The sequence below is a fragment of the Manacus candei genome, unplaced genomic scaffold (assembly GCF_025592945.1).
Source record: "Manacus candei isolate 608988 ecotype Guabito, Panama unplaced genomic scaffold, ASM2559294v1 h1tg000153l, whole genome shotgun sequence".
Classification (NCBI taxonomy): domain Eukaryota; kingdom Metazoa; phylum Chordata; class Aves; order Passeriformes; family Pipridae; genus Manacus; species Manacus candei.
This window is the reverse complement of record NW_026138201.1, coordinates 1,995,956-2,014,997: the sequence shown is the minus strand read 5'-3', so window position 1 is coordinate 2,014,997 and position 19,042 is coordinate 1,995,956. Positions and strand designations below refer to the sequence as shown.

The window sequence follows — 19,042 nt, the reverse complement described above, 5'->3', positions numbered from 1 at the left end:
TTAAATGAATACAATGAAAAATGTGAAGAAATGAAAAAAAAAAAAAAGGACAGAAAAAGAAGGGATTAAAATGGGTTTGGGGTGAAAGAACAATCATCTTTGTAGGCCTGGAGATAAGAGAGATGAGATTGAAATGAGATAGCCAGTGATTTGCAAAGGTTTAGTGTGACAAACTAATCTACCTTTTTGATGAGAGAGCTGCTTTTCTTGGAAAGGGAAACGGGATCCATCCTGGGATCCATATGCACCTCGCCTTAAATGTTCTGGGGGTTTTTTTGTTTTGGTTTGGTTTGTTTTGGTTTGGTTGTTTTTGTTTGGGGTTTTTGTTTTGTTTGTTTTTAGTTTTCACGATTAATGATTTGCTAATCTAGAGATGATGTAGGGAAGAAATGGCAAGATCTGTTACGAAGCAACCCAAGGAGATACAAATAGACCCTGAAAAAGAGTAGGCACGTGCAGGAAAGGGGAGTCCAGTGCTGGGAACAAATTTGGTGCTGTGTACTGAGGAACTGCAACACACTTAAAAAAAACTGATGTAAGTTGAGCTGGTCAAGGACCTGGATTTACCAGCTCATCATAATACAAATAATCGGAATTAGTGATTTAGCTTCCTTAACAAGGACTGTGTTGGGGAGCATTTGTTCCTCATCAGAGGCATCTGGAGAAGCTGAGAATCAAAGAATGGGGAATACAGGGAATAAAGCTTAGCACTCTCAACACTGTAAGTGATGTGTGGGAGATACCAGTGTAAAAGGCCAAAGTAGAGGATGGTTATGAACTGGCCGTGTATCATTTTAGAGTAGAGATAAGATTCCTCCTGACTGTTCAAGAAATGTGGTCAAGGAGCAGCCTTCTAGTGACAGTTTAGGGATAAAAAACATTTTTAAACAGAGTTGATGTCTACCAGCAAATTTGAGATTAGCACTGACAGAACCATTGATGGGATAATGTTCTGGAAATCTCTGCTTGCCTGCTGTTTCATTGGCTCTCCCTGTCACATTTCTGTGCATGTCCAGAAATGTCCCTCTCTGAACACCTCAGTGTCTCTTCTCCAAAACATGGAGTAAGAAACTGTTACTCTCTCACACTTAAACTCTGAGTAAACAGCATGAGAGCACACGTGGAGAGAATACAAAACTCAGCACAGCTGGCCCCTTCCTTTAGAAGAGAATGGAGAAAATATAGGAATCACAAGCACATTTTTAATGAAAATAACTCTTCCTAGGAAGTGTGAGCTGTGGTTTCATCTCTCTTTTCAGCTTCCTCCTCCGCCGTGCACTGAAACGGGTTCAATCTCACACCTTCCTTTTCCCTCAGACCCTTCTGAGATGTTTCACAACACCACGGTGCATGTAAGGAGCTGAAGAGGTTTTCTGCAGCCCTGAGTGAGGCAATTAAATCCTAGAGGATTTCAGACTGTGCTGTTCTCCGGGTTTATTTTCACGGCCAGGCCCTGGGGAGCTCCCTGCTGGGCAAGGTAATTGCTGTGAATTCCCTTGAGCTGCTCAATGTCCACTAGCATTAGGGAGGGAGCCTAATGGAAACTCCGGGATTTGTGGCGACAGGAGTCACGCACAAATGCCAATTCCTCTCAACTTTTGGAGGAAACCTGCCCCTTTTACAGGGAGCCAAACCCTGCCTGGATGTGTTCAGATGCCTTTAAGACTTCCAGAGGATTTGAGCAGAGCAACATTTAGTGCAACATAGCACTACACAGAAATACCTGAATTAGGGAGGAAAATAAGCCTGCAGAGCTCCAAGTGTGAGGCCTTCAGGTGCTTAAAGATGCCATTATGAGACATCTGGAAGTCCACCAGTACCTGACACAAGGTTTTGATGCATCAGGCAGCTGGGTAGTACTGAAACTCTGTTAGATGATGCTGTTCTAGACTTTAGATGGCATTTTGGTGTTTTGCTTGAACTTCTGTCTGTGAAATGCTGGTAGAACAAACACTAACAAAGAATTGCTTGCGGATTGAAATTGCAAACTGAAAGCAGATTAGATTATTCTGTAATCTTCCTGTTATAAACCCGGTGTTGTTATCATCAGGAATTTTCTTCTCTTGAAATGTCAGGATTATTGAGCAGTGCTCGCTCTTGCAGCAGATCACAAAACACCCATGGTTGTACACGCTGCCACGGTGGATTCCTTTGAGCCTTGGATAATCAGGGTAATTGCTAAGCCCGCGCCTCCCACGGGCTGCAGGGAGCGGGGCCGATCCCAGATCCCTTCCGATCGAAGGGCGTGTTCCCCCCACCCACCCCGGCTTGCCGGTACCGCATCCCACCGCTCCCCATCCCACCGACCCCAGGGACCCCCGGGCCCCCCTGCTCCCCATTCCAGTGACGCCCGGACCCCCTGCTCCCCATCCCATCGATCCCTGGACCCACTGCTCCCCATCCCACCGACCCTGCAGACCGCACTGCTCCCCATTCCAACTGACCCACGCGGACCCCACCGCTCTCCATCCCGCCGACCCCCGGATCCTGCTGCTCTCCTCGTCCCCCAGACCCCACTGCTTCCCATCCTGCTGCCCACCGCCCGGACCCCACCGCTCCAGCCGTGCGGGGGGTGAGCGGGACGAGCCCCGCGGGACCGCTCCGCTGGGGCCGTGAGCATCCGGGCGGCCCCGCAGGGTGGGGATGCGGGGACAGGCGGGGCCGGGGGCCCGAGGGGACCGCGGGGTGCCGGAGCTCCGAGGCTCGCTGGGTGCTGGGTGCGGGTCCCCCCGCGCGGCGGGCCGCGGGAGCGCGCCCTGCGCTCCGCCGGGCGGGGGCGGGGCCTCATTTGCATGCTGGCCTCGGGTTGGCTGGGGCGCCTTGGGCCACCCGGGGGCGGCTCGTGATTGGCTGCGGCGCGGGCCGGCGGCGGGGGCGCGGCCGCGGGTAACGCGCGGGGCGGCGCCGGGAGCGCGCACAGTCGCCGGGCAGCGGCCGCCGCGCCCTGTCCCCGTGTCTGTCCCCGGCCCCGCGTCCGTCGCTGTCCCCGCGCCCCGCCGGCCACCATGCTGGACCGCGAGGGCGGCTGGAGCGTGTCCTTCGCCGGCTGCGGCTTCCTGGGCGTCTACCACATCGGCGCGGCCACCTGCCTGCAGGAGCGCGCCCCGCACGTCATCCGCGACGCGCGCCACATCTACGGCGCCTCCGCGGGCGCGCTCGCCGGGGCCGTGCTCGTCGGGGGCGGCTCGCTGGGTGAGGAGGGGGCTGTGCGGGGCCGGGCGGGGGGCAGGGGCGGTGGGAGCGGCCCCGGGGAGCGCCCGGCGGTCGGCGGGGCTGAGCCGGGCTTAGCCAGGCTGGGCTTGGCCGCGCCGGGTCGGGCTGCGCTGCCCGTCCGCTCCGTGCGGGGCTGGCCCCGAGCCTCCCGTTTCTCGTGTTCTGCCCCTAAAAAGGAGCGTGACCCCCTTCGGTGGAATTAAATCCGGACGCGGTACACGGCGCAAGGAATGGTCTTGGCGATGCTTGATCCTATTCCCGAGACTTGCGTACTAGAGCGGTGGGAATTTCCCCCCCCAGGTGTAGGGCAGGGATGTGTGTGTGTGTGTGTCCCTTATCCCCAGGTATGTGTTCCTGTGCCCCTCCACCCCCAGGTGTCGGGCAGGGGGTTGTTTGTATGTCCCTGGACCCCCAGGTGTGTGTCTGTGTGTCCCTCACCCCCAGGTGTAGGGCAGGGGGCAGTGTGTCTGTCCTTGGACCCCCGGGTGTAGGGCAGAGGGCTGTCTGTGTGTTCCCCGGACCCCCAGGGATAGGGCAGGGGGGTGTTTCCATCCCTGCACCCCCAGGTGTGTGATTTTGTGCCCCCCAGGTCTCCTGCCCCCCCCGGGGCGGTCACAGCCGCTCTTCCCACCCCCGTGCAAAGTACGGGAATGAGAAGCCGGGCTCGCAGGAGCCAGCTGAGCCCGACACCCGTCCTAAGCAAGCCGGCCCAGCCTGTCCCGGGCTGTAAACAGTGTTTGCGCTGCGTTGGGAAATCGAGCATCTCTCCGCGGTTACCTTTGCACGTGGAGGGTCAGGTGGCTTTATCTTGCTTCCTCCAAAGCTTCTCCTTTCTTGGGGTAAGGCTCAGAGAGTTAAGGTCAGGGCTTAGGTTAGCTTTAACACGCTTTTCCTCTCTAATCTGGGCCCAGTGTATGTTGCAAAGGTCGCTCAGGTGTGCGATTAGGAACGGTGGATTGATTAAAATCACTGATTTTAATTGTCATTTAAAGGAGAGAGTTAATCTCGTTTTGTGTTTATGCTGGATGCAAGGTGCTAGTTTGCAACTCAATATAATCTGTCCTGTGAAATAAGTGCCTGTTTTCCAGCAGTAGGAAAAGTATACCTTTTATTATTTATTTATTATATATATTTATATACATATCCTTCTTTACTACATATTTATTATATATATTCATACTATTATATATTTGTTATATATATTTATATAAGATATACTATAAATATTATATAGTTACCGTTTTAATACCTCTACCTATTTAGGGCTCATGAGAACCCAGACATACATTTATCCAGTGAATTAGCCATTACAGCCAGCTTGGTACCAGCTCTGCAGATATCAAGGTGTTTATTGTAGTAGCTGGACTGCAGTGTAGAAGTTTGTATGAAATGCCTGGAAATGGTTTTCTTTTTAAACTCAAGAAATCCACTGAGTAAAAGCTTGTCTAGTTCATGGCTCAGCACTGATTGTTTCTGCTAGTGGTGCCTTTGACCGGTTTAGAACTAGGAGGTTTTATAAATTCAGATTTCTTCTTGCTTAGAGGATGAGGAGAACATTAAGTACTTATTTTGAATTTGGCAAGGTTCACGGGTTTTGCTTTTAAATTTCTGAGGGAACAATTCCCTGACTAAAACAGACAGAAGTTCTCTGTGTGTGCAAGAGGGTAACACTGGGAAATGCTTGTCCCTGCTGCTTAACCACTGAGCTCAAGCACACAGGCTTAATTTCTTCAAAGCTTTAGCAGGAAACTTGTGCTACCTAAATTTCTTAATTTAATTTTGCTGTAATTTCCTGACACAGCACACTTATTATGAGGCCAATATCATATTTTCCCCCAATAGCTGTTTAGTTTTAGAACATATCCAGTTCAGAGTCTTGTCACTGTAAATGATTTAAGAAGAAAGCTGCTTTAAATACTCGAAGCACTCTTAAGCACAGAAAATGTATATTGTTTACCTGACAGTATGAGTTAGTAACAGCTTTTAAATCTCCTGGCATTTTAATCATTGAGAGTTGCAGACTTCAAGTTATTGCTTTGTCTCTCCCTTCTCATACACCAGCTGAGATTTTTGCTTTCCTCTAACCAGTAGAATATCCTGTATGTGTGTGATCACTGTCCAAGGTAGAGGATTTCATGGGCAAGTGCATTTCTTCTGGAAATTTAAAAAAGAAAAAAAAAAAAGGCATTACTTGGAAATGTTGGAAGACTATTTCAAAGCCAACCACATCCTAAAATCTGTTAATAATTGTAAATTGATAAGACTGGGAAGGTATTCCCATGTTAATTTTTAGCTGTAATTTTTGTGAGCTTGTGTGAAAGCAGAGGATTGTAAATAAGCTCTAAAAAAGCAGTATGTGCTGCAATAATATGATGTATTTCATGAGATTTTATTGTACACCTCCCTTACTCTGATATACTTTGATGTGCAGTGTTTGTTGTCCCTGCAGTTGTAGTTACAAGTAAGTCCCCTGTGTTTTCACAGTTGCATTTTACTGTGGGAAGAGAGAGCCAAAATCTCCTCAGAGGTGAGCAGTAGAGGGATGAGAGGCAGCAGACACGAGCTGGAACATGATGAATTCAGAGGAGGTGTAAGGAAAAGACAGTTACCATGAGGTTGTAAAATAATGGAAGTTGTGGGACCTCCATCCTTGGACCCAGCCCTGAATTAGTCCATTTGTGGACTAATGTCACATGAAGTGACTGCATATTTGTGAACAGGGGTTGTGGCTAAAATTGAAGAGCATATTTTAAATGAAGGGTTTTCTTTTTGCTTGGTGTTATCTGTTGGATAGGCAGAAACAGTCTGTAGAATTTCAAATTTGAGTCAAAGTAATCATTAGCCACTGAATGGAAAAAACAAAGTGTACTTTTCCAGGCTGACCACAGAGCTTTCCTTCCTTGTACTTGGGGGAGGTTGGGAAGCTTAGAGGTGACTGCTTTTGAGGATGAAGTACATTCCAGGCTGTTCCAAACTGGAATGGTTCAGTGGCACTCCTGTTGTTAGACATCCCCCATGGATGTCCTGGAGAATCTGGTGTGTTGAGGGTGCTGTGATCATCCATTCCAGTGGGACACTAAAGAGAACAGGTTTATTAGAGCCTGCAAATACAATGTCAGGTTTTACCCTGTGGAATAAACTCAGGTTTTACTCTGTGAGAAACAGATTGACAGTTACATAACAATTAAAAGTAGGAATATAGAAATATAACTAGAAACAGTTCACATTTAATAGGAACATTAATTTCTTTAGCTCTCCCGTGTTTCAGAAATAAAACAGATGTACCAAGGTCTGACTTGAGCTCTAGCCCTTGGTCCTTTTTGGAGAAGGTCCTGTTTTGGAATACACCAATGTGTATTCCTGTGTTAATTCATTGTGTTCTATTGTAATATAGCTGTAATTTTAGTCCTGTTGAGGAAAGAAGGCAGAAGGACAAGAAGTTGGAATACTTTGAAGTCTGTTGAATTACTAACAGCTTTTTAAATTTTTGGTGTTTTAATATCACATACTCTTGGGTAGACACAATTTTATTTTTTTCTTGCTTTGGAACTCTTCTTGTTTTTAAAATAGGTTCCAATAATCAAAATATATAATTATTTTCCCTTAGTTTTTCTCTCTATAGACTCCCCAAAGTGTTGAAATTCTTGTACGTGGAGGAGATGGGTAAAATGCTAAATCAAATTTCATTTTGATGGGTAGTTATTTTCTGAGAGGAAGCTGAAATGAGAGGAATTCAAACCAAAATTATTAGAGGTCGCCAGTTTTGCTGCCCTTTAAGGGGTATTCATAATGTGAGCTGATACATTTCTTTACAATGAGAGATAAATAATGACAATACGAGGTTAACAGAGAGCACTGGTTTATTTGTTTTTTCTGCAGAAATAGGCCTGCAGTGCAAATAAGTAAAGGTGTTCTCATGCTTCAAACTTAAATAATACCTTGAGCTTCAATTTGACAGGATGCTGTCTAGAAAAACAGGGTCAGGGCCTGGCAGAGAAGTGACAACATGTATATTTATTTGTTTGCTCTTGGTCTGTATTTTAGAACAAACAATTTACCAAAGTTTTTAAAAAATGACCTTATTTTGCAAGATGCAATTACTGCATGTGCTCCAAGGCTGCTTTTCCTGGCCAGAGTTCTGGTGGTCCAGTATCTCCTGTAAAATGCCTCATTCCTTTCTTTAGGAAGTTCTGGAATGTTGAGCGTTGCTAAATAAAAATAAATAAATAAAAAAAAAGAGGTGGTAACTTATATCTGAATGCAAGAAAATTAGAACTGTCCAAATCCTGCTTTTGGAAACAACTTCACTTGTCAGGCTGGGACTTGTGCAATTATTTGTGAGCAAAAATAAACACATATTTGGCCATGAACAGTGAGCTGTGTCTAAATTGTTTGCTGTCTCCTGGGATGGGGTCAGTGGGTTTGTGGCCCAAGGCTTTGCTCTGGGTGAATGGAATGAACAAAGTCCTAGTGCTAAAAAGGGAGTATTGTCTGATACCTCAGGTTTTTTCAGAGATACTCTGTTGAATGTAGACTTCTGGTTAAGGATGATCAATGTTTAGATGTTGGTGCTTGAGAGGGAAAAAAATAAAGTTGTAGGAAGATAATATTTTTGGAAATCAATCAGAGGCTTAAGCAGAGTTGTCTCCAGTGCAGTGCTCACGTTTAACCTGATGAATTGAATCCAGTCTGTTACAATAAAGCATGTAAGTTCTGAAAATATTTATAGATGACCTTGTAGCCTGTCACTCAGGGTGATAACCTGTTACTTAGACCTTCTTCCCCACCCCTTTTCTTCTCCCAAGTTGACAAACTCATTGGGCAATTTCCTCCAAGTGTGCCCTGGAGAAATGTGATATTAGAAGTTCAGACAGAACAGTGCAGGTGGCTGAGCTGCTGCTCCTCCTGTGACTCAGTGGCAGGGTGGTTTTAGTGTTCTCCAGGAACAGTCGTGTCTCTGGAGTGGTTTGATCTGCTCCCTCCCCAGCCATCCTGGGGAGATTAAATCTGGGCATCAGATACTGGAGGGTTTTATGGACGTTGCATGTGGAATATGACCATTCACGTGTGCTTATCCTTGTTTTTTCTTAAAGAATGTGCTTCTGGAATGAGTGATTCCTAGTGGAAGCTTCTTATATGGGTGTTTTACACTTAGAATCTACATCTAGATAACTTATTCTTCACCGAGACTTCTTTCTGAAAGCCTGAAGTGATTTTTTTTTTTTCCCTCTCAGAAGACTCCTAAACTCCCTTAGTTATTTTATCCATTAAAAAGGTCCTGAATTTTCATTCTAGCAGTCAGAGAGATAAATTGGAGCTCTAGACCTGCTTTATTAGTCCCAAGTGTGGGGTTTGTTTTTTGGCATATCTTCTGTTCTTAAAATTAATGCATTTTCTTTTCAGCTCAAGCCTGTGCAGATGTTCTGGCGTTGGCCAAAGAAGCCAGAAAGCGAAACCTTGGTCCTCTCCATCCCTCCTTCAATGTGATAAAGATAATTAGAGATGGACTGATGAGGAATCTTCCAGAGAACACTCACCAGCTGTCATCGGGCAGACTCTGCATCTCACTAACCAGAGTATCAGATGGCAAAAATGCACTGATCTCTAATTTTAACTCTAAAGAAGAAGTTATCCAGGTATGTTTAATTTTGGCAACTTCTAGAATTTTCTGTAATCTTAATTTAACATCATCTGTTGGATTTCCACTTGAAACATTTTGGGATGTTTTGTGACTTGGACAGTATTTTGAAGAGGAATTCAAGCTCTCTTACACTAAATTCACAAATTGGTTTACCCAGTCACATGAACTGTTTTACTGAAAAAGGTGTGAGGGATCAATCATAAAAAGGGTAAATGCCTTTAAAGTGCATTGCATGTAGTGAAACTATATCCTGAGTGAATAAGAATTTTTTGAGGTCATTCTTATAAAAGCAATGATCAAAACCAGTCAAAAATTGCTTTTTAAAATTGTTTAATATCTATGACAAATGTGATCTATATATCTATAGATATATCTATTAATATGATCCCAGGATGTTGATATTTATGTGCCCAGTTATTACTTTGATTACTCAGGTAATGTATAACTTGAGTGAATGATCATAAACTTTTCCTTGCTGATTACCATTTCCAGAAATGGTCTTTTAGTGAGTCTTACCTTTTTTTAAGATGGAATATGGTTACATTCTAAAAAAGATGTGGAATACCCTCATCCTGTTTAAAATAATACTTAACTTAATACACTGGGTTTTTTCCCCAATTTTTCATCAAGTGTTCTTGCTGGGGATTTTTTTTGGTTGCTTGCTTGTTTTTGCTAATATCTAAAAAAAAAATAAAATTAATGTCAGCAGTTGAAGAGTTAACATTTAATTTATATGGTCTTATTTTCTTACAGGCTTTAATCTGTAGTTCATTTGTCCCTATTTATTGTGGCCTAATTCCACCATCGTTTAGAGGTGTGGTAAGTCTCTGTTTTTAGCATCTAAAAGTAGTTCTGGATATTCTGAAAATATTCAGGCAGTGTTGTTTTCGTTATCCTACTGTAAAATAAATACCTTCATCATAGATTTTAATCCTGGAGCTGTAACAACTTCCCCAAAAAAGAAAGAAATGAATTTGTGGAGTATCTGTTACATACATTTCTACACACACATGCTGCCTCTCTCTCCTCCACCAAAGATGCATTAATTAAAAGGTTATTATAAGATAACAAGTATTTTAACTTCTGGATAAATATTTATTGAAGAAAGTGCTTCTCTTTCACCTACAAAATTGATATGTAAGCATATATTTTGTTTGAAAACCAAAATCCTGTAAGATAGTTTATTGTGTACCTGTGTGTTCTGGCTGTGGGTAGATCTGCCTCACAACTGGATTAAACTTCTGTGTTCACTTGGGTGTAAACAAGGCTTTTTAATGTCTTCTGGCATTTGTATTCAGTGTAAGGAAGTTTGCTTTTCAGGGGTAAAATGTCAATATATTGGTATGTTCTGTTACTTCTCAGGATCTGCTGGTCACAAAACCTCTAAATACTTCATGGCCATACTGGGCTTTCTGAAACCCCCTGTTAGAGAGACCAGAAGTGCAGAAAAGTCACCATGGTTTGGTGTGGGTGTTTTGGTTGCAGTCTGAAAGCAGAGGTGGATTGCAAATAAATCAAGGCAGTGCCATTCATTTGCTTTCCCTCCAACTTTGGTCTCCTTACCCAAGGAGAAGGGAAGAAAGAAGGAAAACTTTAAACATCTTTAACAGTGGTTGGTTACAGACCCTTCTCAAGGCAGTTTGGAAGTACTAAAGGGTCAAGAACAGGCATGAAATGTATTTTCTTCTTCATGCTGAAATTTAAGCAAAAGTGATTAGAATTGTATAGGGATTTTTTTTTTATCTGCACTTCTAAACTCTTCCAGATTAAAGGTGTTATAAAAACAGGAGGTTGGACTGAATCCAAGGTTTAGGTGGATCCAGGCTAATCTGGCTGTTTTAGTTCTGGTCACCAGACGACAATGTTATTTTAAAAGGCATGGTTCAGAGTACAAAAACATACAAATAATGCTTTATTTGGTCTTATTTTGAGGAAAGGAAGGAAGCACCGCATCCTTTTAAACTTTTTGATGTGATTTTAGTGCTTAGGAGGTGTTTTTTGATGTAGCTTGGTAAGAATACCACAGTTGCTTATGCTTGGCATGACTCTTACAGGCTTAAGGACAGTAGAATGTCAAGGATGTAAACTTTATAGTGTCTTGCTGTTTACTGGCTTGGCATTCCTGTGTGTATACTTTAAAACAAAGACTTGGGGATAATGTTCAATAGGTGTATCTAATTCCTAGTTGTGAAGCTTTTGGGGGTGGTGTGTTTTATTTGGTTTTTTTTACTCCTTTCAAACGTAGCAAGATTTAAAAATCACTAGGGGGAGCAACCAGGCAGAAACTGCAAGTAATTAAAATCATTTACCTCTGTAGAACAGTGATTCAGGTGTGTACTCCCTCCTTTTAATAATTCCATGAGAAGGCTGCATGCTGTGGCTCCTCCTCTGCCAAACCTGTTGTGCTGTACTTGATGCTTCCACAAGGATAGGAAGGAGGAGAAATCAGCCACTGAACTCCTTTTGCCCCTGCTCCCAACTGGCCCCCAGTGGAAAAGTGGAGCTGTTGAGCGAGTGGAGGGGTTGTCTTCAGCCACTGCAGCTGCTGCACTGAGCATTCGTTACCCCAAAACAGAACTCTTTGCTTCTTGGGTCTTAAAATGTCTCAGGAGGCGATGCACTAAAAACTACAGCAGTGGGCAGTTCAGTGCAAAGGAGGCAAAAGCACAACCTGGCATTTGCACTCACAGCAGAATAGAGACCTACAACTGCTGGCAAGGTTGAGTGTGTCCATTTTACTTGCAATTTCTTAAAATCCAAATGGTTTTGATGCTTTTATATCAAGTTCTGAGAGTAACTTTAAGGTACTCATTCTAGGTGAATGGTTACTATGTTGGAATTGAGCTCTGAAGTGCAGAGCTGCTGTTTTACTGGTGTTCTTTCCAGAGATGTGCCCTGGGAGCTCTTTGGTTGAGGAAGAGAAGAGCAGCTGTGCTGCTCCTCCTCTGCGTGCTGTGCAGCATTATGATCTTTAAAATGCACTCTCATAAGCATACAGACAATCCCAAACAGAACACTCTTGGGCTATCTGTGGAACTGTAGGTGTTTTTTAGAACTTGTCAGCCTTTGAGGCTCTGTGTCTGTTGATTTTTGCAGCGCTATGTGGACGGAGGGATCAGCGACAACTTACCCCACTATGAGTGCAAGAACACCATCACTGTGTCCCCCTTTGCTGGGGAGTGTGACATCTGCCCCAAGGGGAAGTCTGCCAACTTCCACGAGATGAATGTGACCAACACCAGCATCCAGTTCAGTCTGGGCAACTTCTATCGTTTGACACAAGCCCTCTTTCCACCAGAGCCCAAGGTAAGTCACTGCCTTCAAGCAGTTCATCAAGGTACAGTAATCTTAGCATTTCATCTGCTCATATAAACTCCTCTGGTGACATTTCTCTTCTTGTTTCTATTTTTATTCGTGGTTTGCCTTCATTTCTCCTTGGTTTTAGTCTCTCAGACTCAAAATGCATGTCCTGTGGTTGGCTTTCAGTATTTATTTGGGAATTACCACAGGGTTCTGCCATGAAATGAACACTGGTGATTCAATAGCTGTCAGTTTATGTTTCATGTTTACCTGCTAACCAGGTGCTTCAGAACTTCGAAGAATTTCTAAAAGTTCATGGTTTTGTGAAGTTCTCAGTTAATACTCAATTCAGGCAGGTTGCCTTTAAACTCTAAGTGCTGTGAGTTGCAGATCTGATGAGGGAGATGCTCTTCAGTTGCTGCTGTGCAAGTTGAAAAAGTGAAAACAAACCTTCCAAGTGGCTTGGGATATACTGCAGCAGAGAAGTAATTTTTCTGACTGCTTTTCTTCCAAGAGTGAAAAGCCACTTCCACCTTCCATTCTTGAAACTCCTGATCTCAAGTTGAAACTCCTTTTATTTTCCTGACTCATTTTACTCTGTTTGCAGGTGCTTGGAGAGATCTGTGAGCAAGGATATTTGGATGCTCTTAAGTTCTTGAAAGAGAATGGTATGTTAAACTTGTAGATAATTATTCATGATAGTCTTAACCTGAGTTTAAAAAGAACAAAACCAAACAAAAGCAACAACAACAAAAAACCCAAACAAAAATCCACCAAACAAACAAAAAGTGTTGAGGAGGTTTGTGTGTGGCTGAGAAGGGACTAGGCCTTTGAGGCTGTTTAAGGGATCATAGTAAGTTTATTTCTTGTAGGAATCACAGCTGTGGTAACTGCTCACCTGAGTTGTGTTGCCACACAGAAATTGAACTTTTGGGGTTTTGTCAAATTTTGTGAAGTGAATGTTAAGTGAAATTATCAAAGCATTCTGGGCAAATCATATTATTAGATTCCTTTGTGTTAATTGTGAAGGATGGGAATGGGCTACTTTTTCCCACTCCTGTGAAATCTGCTGTTATCCAAGTGAATTCCTGCTAGTCCAGACCTGGGAGCTGTCTAATAACAATATAAACTCAGTCACAGGAAAATCCTTACTCTGTATCATGGAAGACTTTAGAAGAAGGCCACATGTAATGGAGCAGTTTTTGAGACCCAGATAAGTTTAGGAAGAAGAATTGAAAGTTGTTCTACTCCTAGGATTTTAGTAACATGTTTTATATTAATAATATAAATTAATATATTTATTAATATATTCAACTTGATAATATAATAATAAGCTTTGCATGCTTTGAGACAAACAGGTTAAAAACAGTAACCATGTGTTAAATATGATTAGTCCCTCTAGTCTTTGGGTGCAGAAGCAAATTGGTGCTGGGTCAGATTAGAGGAATAATGGGGATGGAAATGGGATGTTTGCACTACTACAGTAATGTTATTTAATATTTAATGAGAGTCCTGCTTTCTACCTTTTACCAGGTGATTAAGAGCACAAGGTGCACAAGGAGTCTGTACCTTGTGGTTGCCTGTGCTGAGATGGTTCTGTTGCTGTCCTGCACCCACAAGTTTCCCGTGGGCATGTTTCCACCTGTATCTGACACTAATATCTGAGATTCCTTGCTGTTTTCCCTTGCTCTCTTTGCCCCACTGCTGTCCTCCTTTTCACACTCCTAATCCTGTGATCAACTTTGTTTTTGTTCTGTCACAGGTTTGTTTTGCATCGAGCTTAATCAGTGATAATTATAACCTTTCCCAGGTCATTCATTATGCTTCTCCTTTCTTGTTATTTCAACTGTAGGAGTTCATTTTTCCCCCCCATCTGGGACACTTCAAATAATTATTTTTTTGCTAAATTCACTGTATATTCTTTTGACATGTCTTTTAGTAGTACTTGTAAGTAAGATAAAGGTTCTGTTGTATGTAGGTATGGATCCTACTCAAATTTGGTGGTCTTTTTACATATGTAATTTTATAATGCTTTTCTGGAAACAGAGTATAAATAACCTTCTTGTATTTTCCACCTAGTACTCATTATCTGGTGCTTATTTCTGAGTTAATTATCAGTGCTATTTCTTAATTGGCACCAGTTTTGCAATGCAAGCAGTGTTGATTTAGATCTGTACTTTGGATATACCTGGAAAAAATACTGTAACCTACTTGGCTTTCCTTTTCAGCCCTGTTGCAGCAATGCCTCAAAGTACCCACGTGATACCCGCCCTGTCCGAATTCCCAAATATCTGATGTGGTTTTGGTGTTTTCTTTCAAATACATATTAAATCAGTTCTCCTTTCCTCCTTTAAATCTTTTTCTTTCTTGCAGGAGGACAACTTTGGTGAATGACTGTGTGTTTTCAGTGCAGTTTCAGTTAGTTGTTGACTCTTCCCTTTTCTTTAGAGCCTGTTTTAAAGTAAGACCTGAACCTTGGAAAGAATTTTAATCACACATGAGAGCGATTTAAACACTTGTGGGATGTATTTGACGTTGGGTGGACAGTGTTCCCTCAGGATAGGTCTTTGTGCAGACACAAAGGTGCTGCACAGGAGCTCTGGAGACCACTGGATCAATCCTGAGTGGAAGCTCTTGGCTCTTTCAGGTATTTTGAATGACTCCATTTATATCCACTTGTCCTTCACGAAAAGAAATCCTCCCGAGGCTGCACAGCACAGCGACCTTGTGAAGAAAAGAAAACTGGCAGAAAATAACAGAGTAGAAACTTTGAAGATGGAAGTGCTTAATGAGCAGCTGAAGCCAAACCCGTGGCCTTTGGAGAAGAGCATATTTGAGAGCCTGCCTCCCAGACTGCGGAAAGGTCTGTGCCTCAGCCTGGTCCCTGTAACTTTTGAGTGGCAAACGTTGGTTTTTATTATTTTAAAATTAATTCTTAGAATTACTGCTTAAAAGTCCTGGGTGTAATACCTTTTCTCCCTGCGTTTCCCATTTTTTAAAGTAACATAGAGGAGGTTTATGGTAGCAATGCCCTGAATTAATTATTGTGGTTTTTATCTGAGCCTTGTTCAGTAACACTTGATAACATTAACTGAAGATTGCAAAACCTTGAGGAAATGGCCTAAACTGCTTTCAAAAGGTCTTAACACCTTTCCCAAACTCATTATTCTTAAGCACTGCAGGAAGCTTGTAAGGAACAGAATGGATTCTACGCTCAGTTCTCCAGACTCTTCCCAATGAGGGTGATATCCTACCTGCTGCTGCCATACACACTCCCAGTGGAGTCTGCTTACTCCGTTGCTTTACGGTAAGGAACTCTCCAGGAACTCCATCCAGGTAGTTTGTGTCCTTCTTTATGAAGTCAGGACTGAAATCCAGTGTTTACTCACCATATAAATTCTCTTTCCGGTTTTGTGTAGGTTCACACTGGAAGTTGTGCTCTTGAAACAGGGCTTAAATGGGTCAGTTTTTCAGTTCTGGTAAAGGAGAAATGCTAAATGAATGCACCATGAACCCTAAGCTTAAGAGAATTGCAGTCCTTTAGCAGCAGATGTCATCTTTAGAAAATAATTGAAAAATCAGATGTTCTGTAAATGAAACCACGCACAACTCCAGTGTTTTGCTTCTGTGCTACTTGATTTGGCACTTTTGTGCCATTTTTGGTAGATGGGGAAGCCAGTTTCCACAGATTTTTGGGGGGTTTTCCTCCTTGTCCCACTCTGATGTGACTGACTTGTGTTAAGGGTGGCATTAGGAAAAAAAATACATTTGTGACACCGTTCTGGTTTTGCCCTCTCTTTATTCTTCCCTTGTGCTTTGCTTTTTTTTCTTCCTTCCTCTTCCACTGATCAGAAAGTTCCTTCCACACAGAAAGAGCACTTGGAGACAGGAATATTGGTCAGGCACTCAGAGATGCAGTGAAGGAAAGACATGAGTGGGGTAGATGGGAATTCAGGGAGCTTGGGAAGAAATGGGGACGCTGGTGGGGGAGTTAACTCGTGGAGAATGGAGGCTGTGTTGGATGTGGGATGTGGTATGTAAAAATAAAACACAGATCAGATCTACTGCTTGCAAGAAGTGTTATTTTGATTTGGATTTTTGGGCTGGTTTTTTAGGTTAGTGAACTGGTTTCCTGACATGCCTGCTGATGTTCGATGGATGCAGGAGCAGCTCTTCCGGCTCGCTGGGACAGTTTATTCCCAGGCTAAAAGCAAACTGTTCTGGGCATCCAGGTAAAGGGCCAAGTTGCTTTCTTACAGGAAGATGTCATGATTTTTCTCAAGGGTAACACGAAAGAGCTCTCACTGCTTCAAACCTGTCTCCTGGTGCTTCTCGGGAGTCTGGACAGGAAGCACTGTAAGAGTTAAAAAGTAGATGAATAAGGAGGACAGTCCTGTAGGATGGTTGGGAAGAATTCAAATAAGACACATGATGGAAAACTTTTAGGAGCCTCTATTTCTGTGGAAGAGAAACCTCAGCTTCATTATCTTCTCTTACCCAGCTGGGGTGAGATTTGGCCTTTCAGACTTTTAACTTTGCAGCACTGGGGGGGGGGAATGGGTGACACCTCACTGTGAATCTGAGAATCCTGTCACTGTTCCACTCCTTTCTTTCTCTTTACCCAGGAAAGACGATTATCCATCACTGAGGGAATGTCCAACTGTCCCATCCACTGTGGAATTTCATTCCTCATACTGCCACCTCAAAATGCCTCACTCTACCTCACACATTGAGAGCTGGCTCTGGGAATCTTCCTGCTTCCTTCAGTCAGCTATGAAAAATCCCTCTGCTGAAATACAGGAGCATCCAGACCTAAAGTCCTACCCCAGTTTCCTCCCAAATCCTGACGAGTCTGCGTTGGACATGGATGTTGACTCTTCCTCGGAGACGAGTTTCCAGACTGCTCCAGAGTATTGATTTGGAAGCAGGTTCCACACTTCCCCAAATTCCAAATTTGGCAGAGAAACTTCCAACCCCTAAAGGACTAAAGGTCGCTTTGTTTATTGCCAATGAGTCTTGGAAAATTACTTGTTTACAGCTTCCTGACAAATCTGCCTTGGGAATTTTACTGTTTTAAGGATTATAAAAGCAGTGGCTGCTATACTAAGTGACAGATTGTAATTCTGTTGAAGCACCAGCTCAATCAACTGTAGTAAGACTTGTAGTTAAACAGTGTCTCTCTGGAAATAAATTTATTAAAAATTTACTTTCAGCATAAAAATGTAAATTCTGAAAACAGATTGTTAAACGAGCATTGACAGCAGAACCTTTTTCAAGATGTAATTCTTTATTATGTATTAGGATTACTTTTATAGCACTTAAATGAAATTGGGACTTTTACTTCATAAAGGGAAAACCACCCATTTTTAGTGGCCTCCAGTGCCCGTTTGCCTTATGTTTAAAGAGCCTGTTGTGTTTATGGAAAGTTGTCTGCACGAGATACTGTAGGAACAGCGTTACTCTGAGTTGTGGTGTGTGTTTCACAGTTCTTTTCCTCTGTGGTTTTTTCCCCTCTTCAAATAATTCAAGGGAAAAAGACGCAAGAAATGGGGCACGTTCCCCTGAAGTGTAAACAGGTACAGTTTGTGATTTCAGAGGACTTTTTTGGAACTTCATAGAAAGGTTTAATACTTGACTAAGTAGGCAAAGTAGTGGCTGTGATGAGTAGCAAACAGTAAGTCAAGAATGTGTTAAACTTCACAGAAGATGTAACAAAAATCAGTGTCTAGCAAGTGGTGAGTGATGTTTAGGTCGTCTCTAATTATTCTTGATATATTTTCCCCTCCAACTTGAGAGATTTTTCGTCTCCTTCTTTCACTTCCCTCTTGCCAAAGGAGGGAAGAAAAAGGGTCTCCCCCCCTCTCTCGGTGAGGTGCATCCCAAAGGAAGTTTTCCAGGACTGTTGGAAGCAGCAAGTGTGTAAGACTTAGTGGAAGTATCGATATCCAGAGAGCTGTGCAAAGGTTCCAGAGTCTCAGCTCTGATTTCCCTGAGCCTGAAGTGCTACATTTTACAGAATCCAGATGGATTTGGGGCTGGTGAGGAGCAGGGGAGGAGGTGCTGAGTTGTCCATTTCCATATTCCAGGAGTCTGGTGCTATTTTACTTCAACTCTTCTGCTCATTTCTTGTGTGGTCGTGTCTTCAAACTTGCACGAGAAGTTGGGAATGTTCCTCTAACTACAGTTAAAATGAGCAAGATCTGTTTTATATCGTCTCCATTTGTAATTTTAAACTTTGTAAACCAAAATTCTAGAATGTTCTGCAAAACATAGTTTACCAGAATGCGTAAGAATTTAATGGTCTGTGTGTTGGAATAGTTCTATTAACTCTGTTTAAATCAACCTTAACCACTTTTTCTGTTGGGCACAGCTCCAGTTTTGTCTCCTTTTTCTAAAATAAAACCACAATCTCTTCTGTTACCTTGTTTTCTGAGCTTTCTTGAGTATAATTCAGAATTATACTGAATAATCTGAAGTTGAATCAGAATGTGTTTGTTTCACTGAATGTTGAAGTGATTTGATGGTTCTGAGGAGTCTTATTTTTAAGAGAACTACTCTGGAGTTTGAGAGGTGCTTGTTCATTCTCCAGCTGGACCAACATCACCTTAAAGGTTTTGTTTGTTTGTTTCTTTTGCAATTCACTGGTTTACAAATAGCTTGTTGCATTTAAAGAGAAAGGAAAACCAGAGAAAGAAGGTGTGTGTCTGGAGAAAGAAGACAAATGGTGTTTTGCTTCTGAGTTAAAACTCTGGAATTTAGCAGGTAACTAAATATTATAAACAACATAAAATACAATCAGATATTATTAGATAATATCTGTTAAATAAAAGAATTCTATTGATATATTTAATATAGACATTAAAATTTATTATATAAAATATAAATAAC

The 19,042-nt window shown here is 42.6% G+C and overlaps 1 protein-coding gene across 1 annotated transcript; it reads left to right on the top strand.

Moving 5' to 3' along the window:
* Positions 1-2,900: 2,900 nt before the first annotated feature.
* LOC127463229 (1-acylglycerol-3-phosphate O-acyltransferase Pnpla3-like) lies at positions 2,901-18,574 on the top strand. Its single transcript, XM_051772420.1, has 9 exons — positions 2,901-3,192; positions 8,617-8,849; positions 9,608-9,673; positions 11,951-12,160; positions 12,762-12,822; positions 14,802-15,017; positions 15,329-15,461; positions 16,270-16,386; positions 16,780-18,574. Exons 1-9 carry the CDS (start codon positions 3,006-3,008, stop codon positions 17,069-17,071), a joined length of 1,515 nt encoding a protein of 504 aa, XP_051628380.1. The 5' UTR covers positions 2,901-3,005; the 3' UTR covers positions 17,072-18,574.
* Positions 18,575-19,042: the final 468 nt, after the last annotated feature.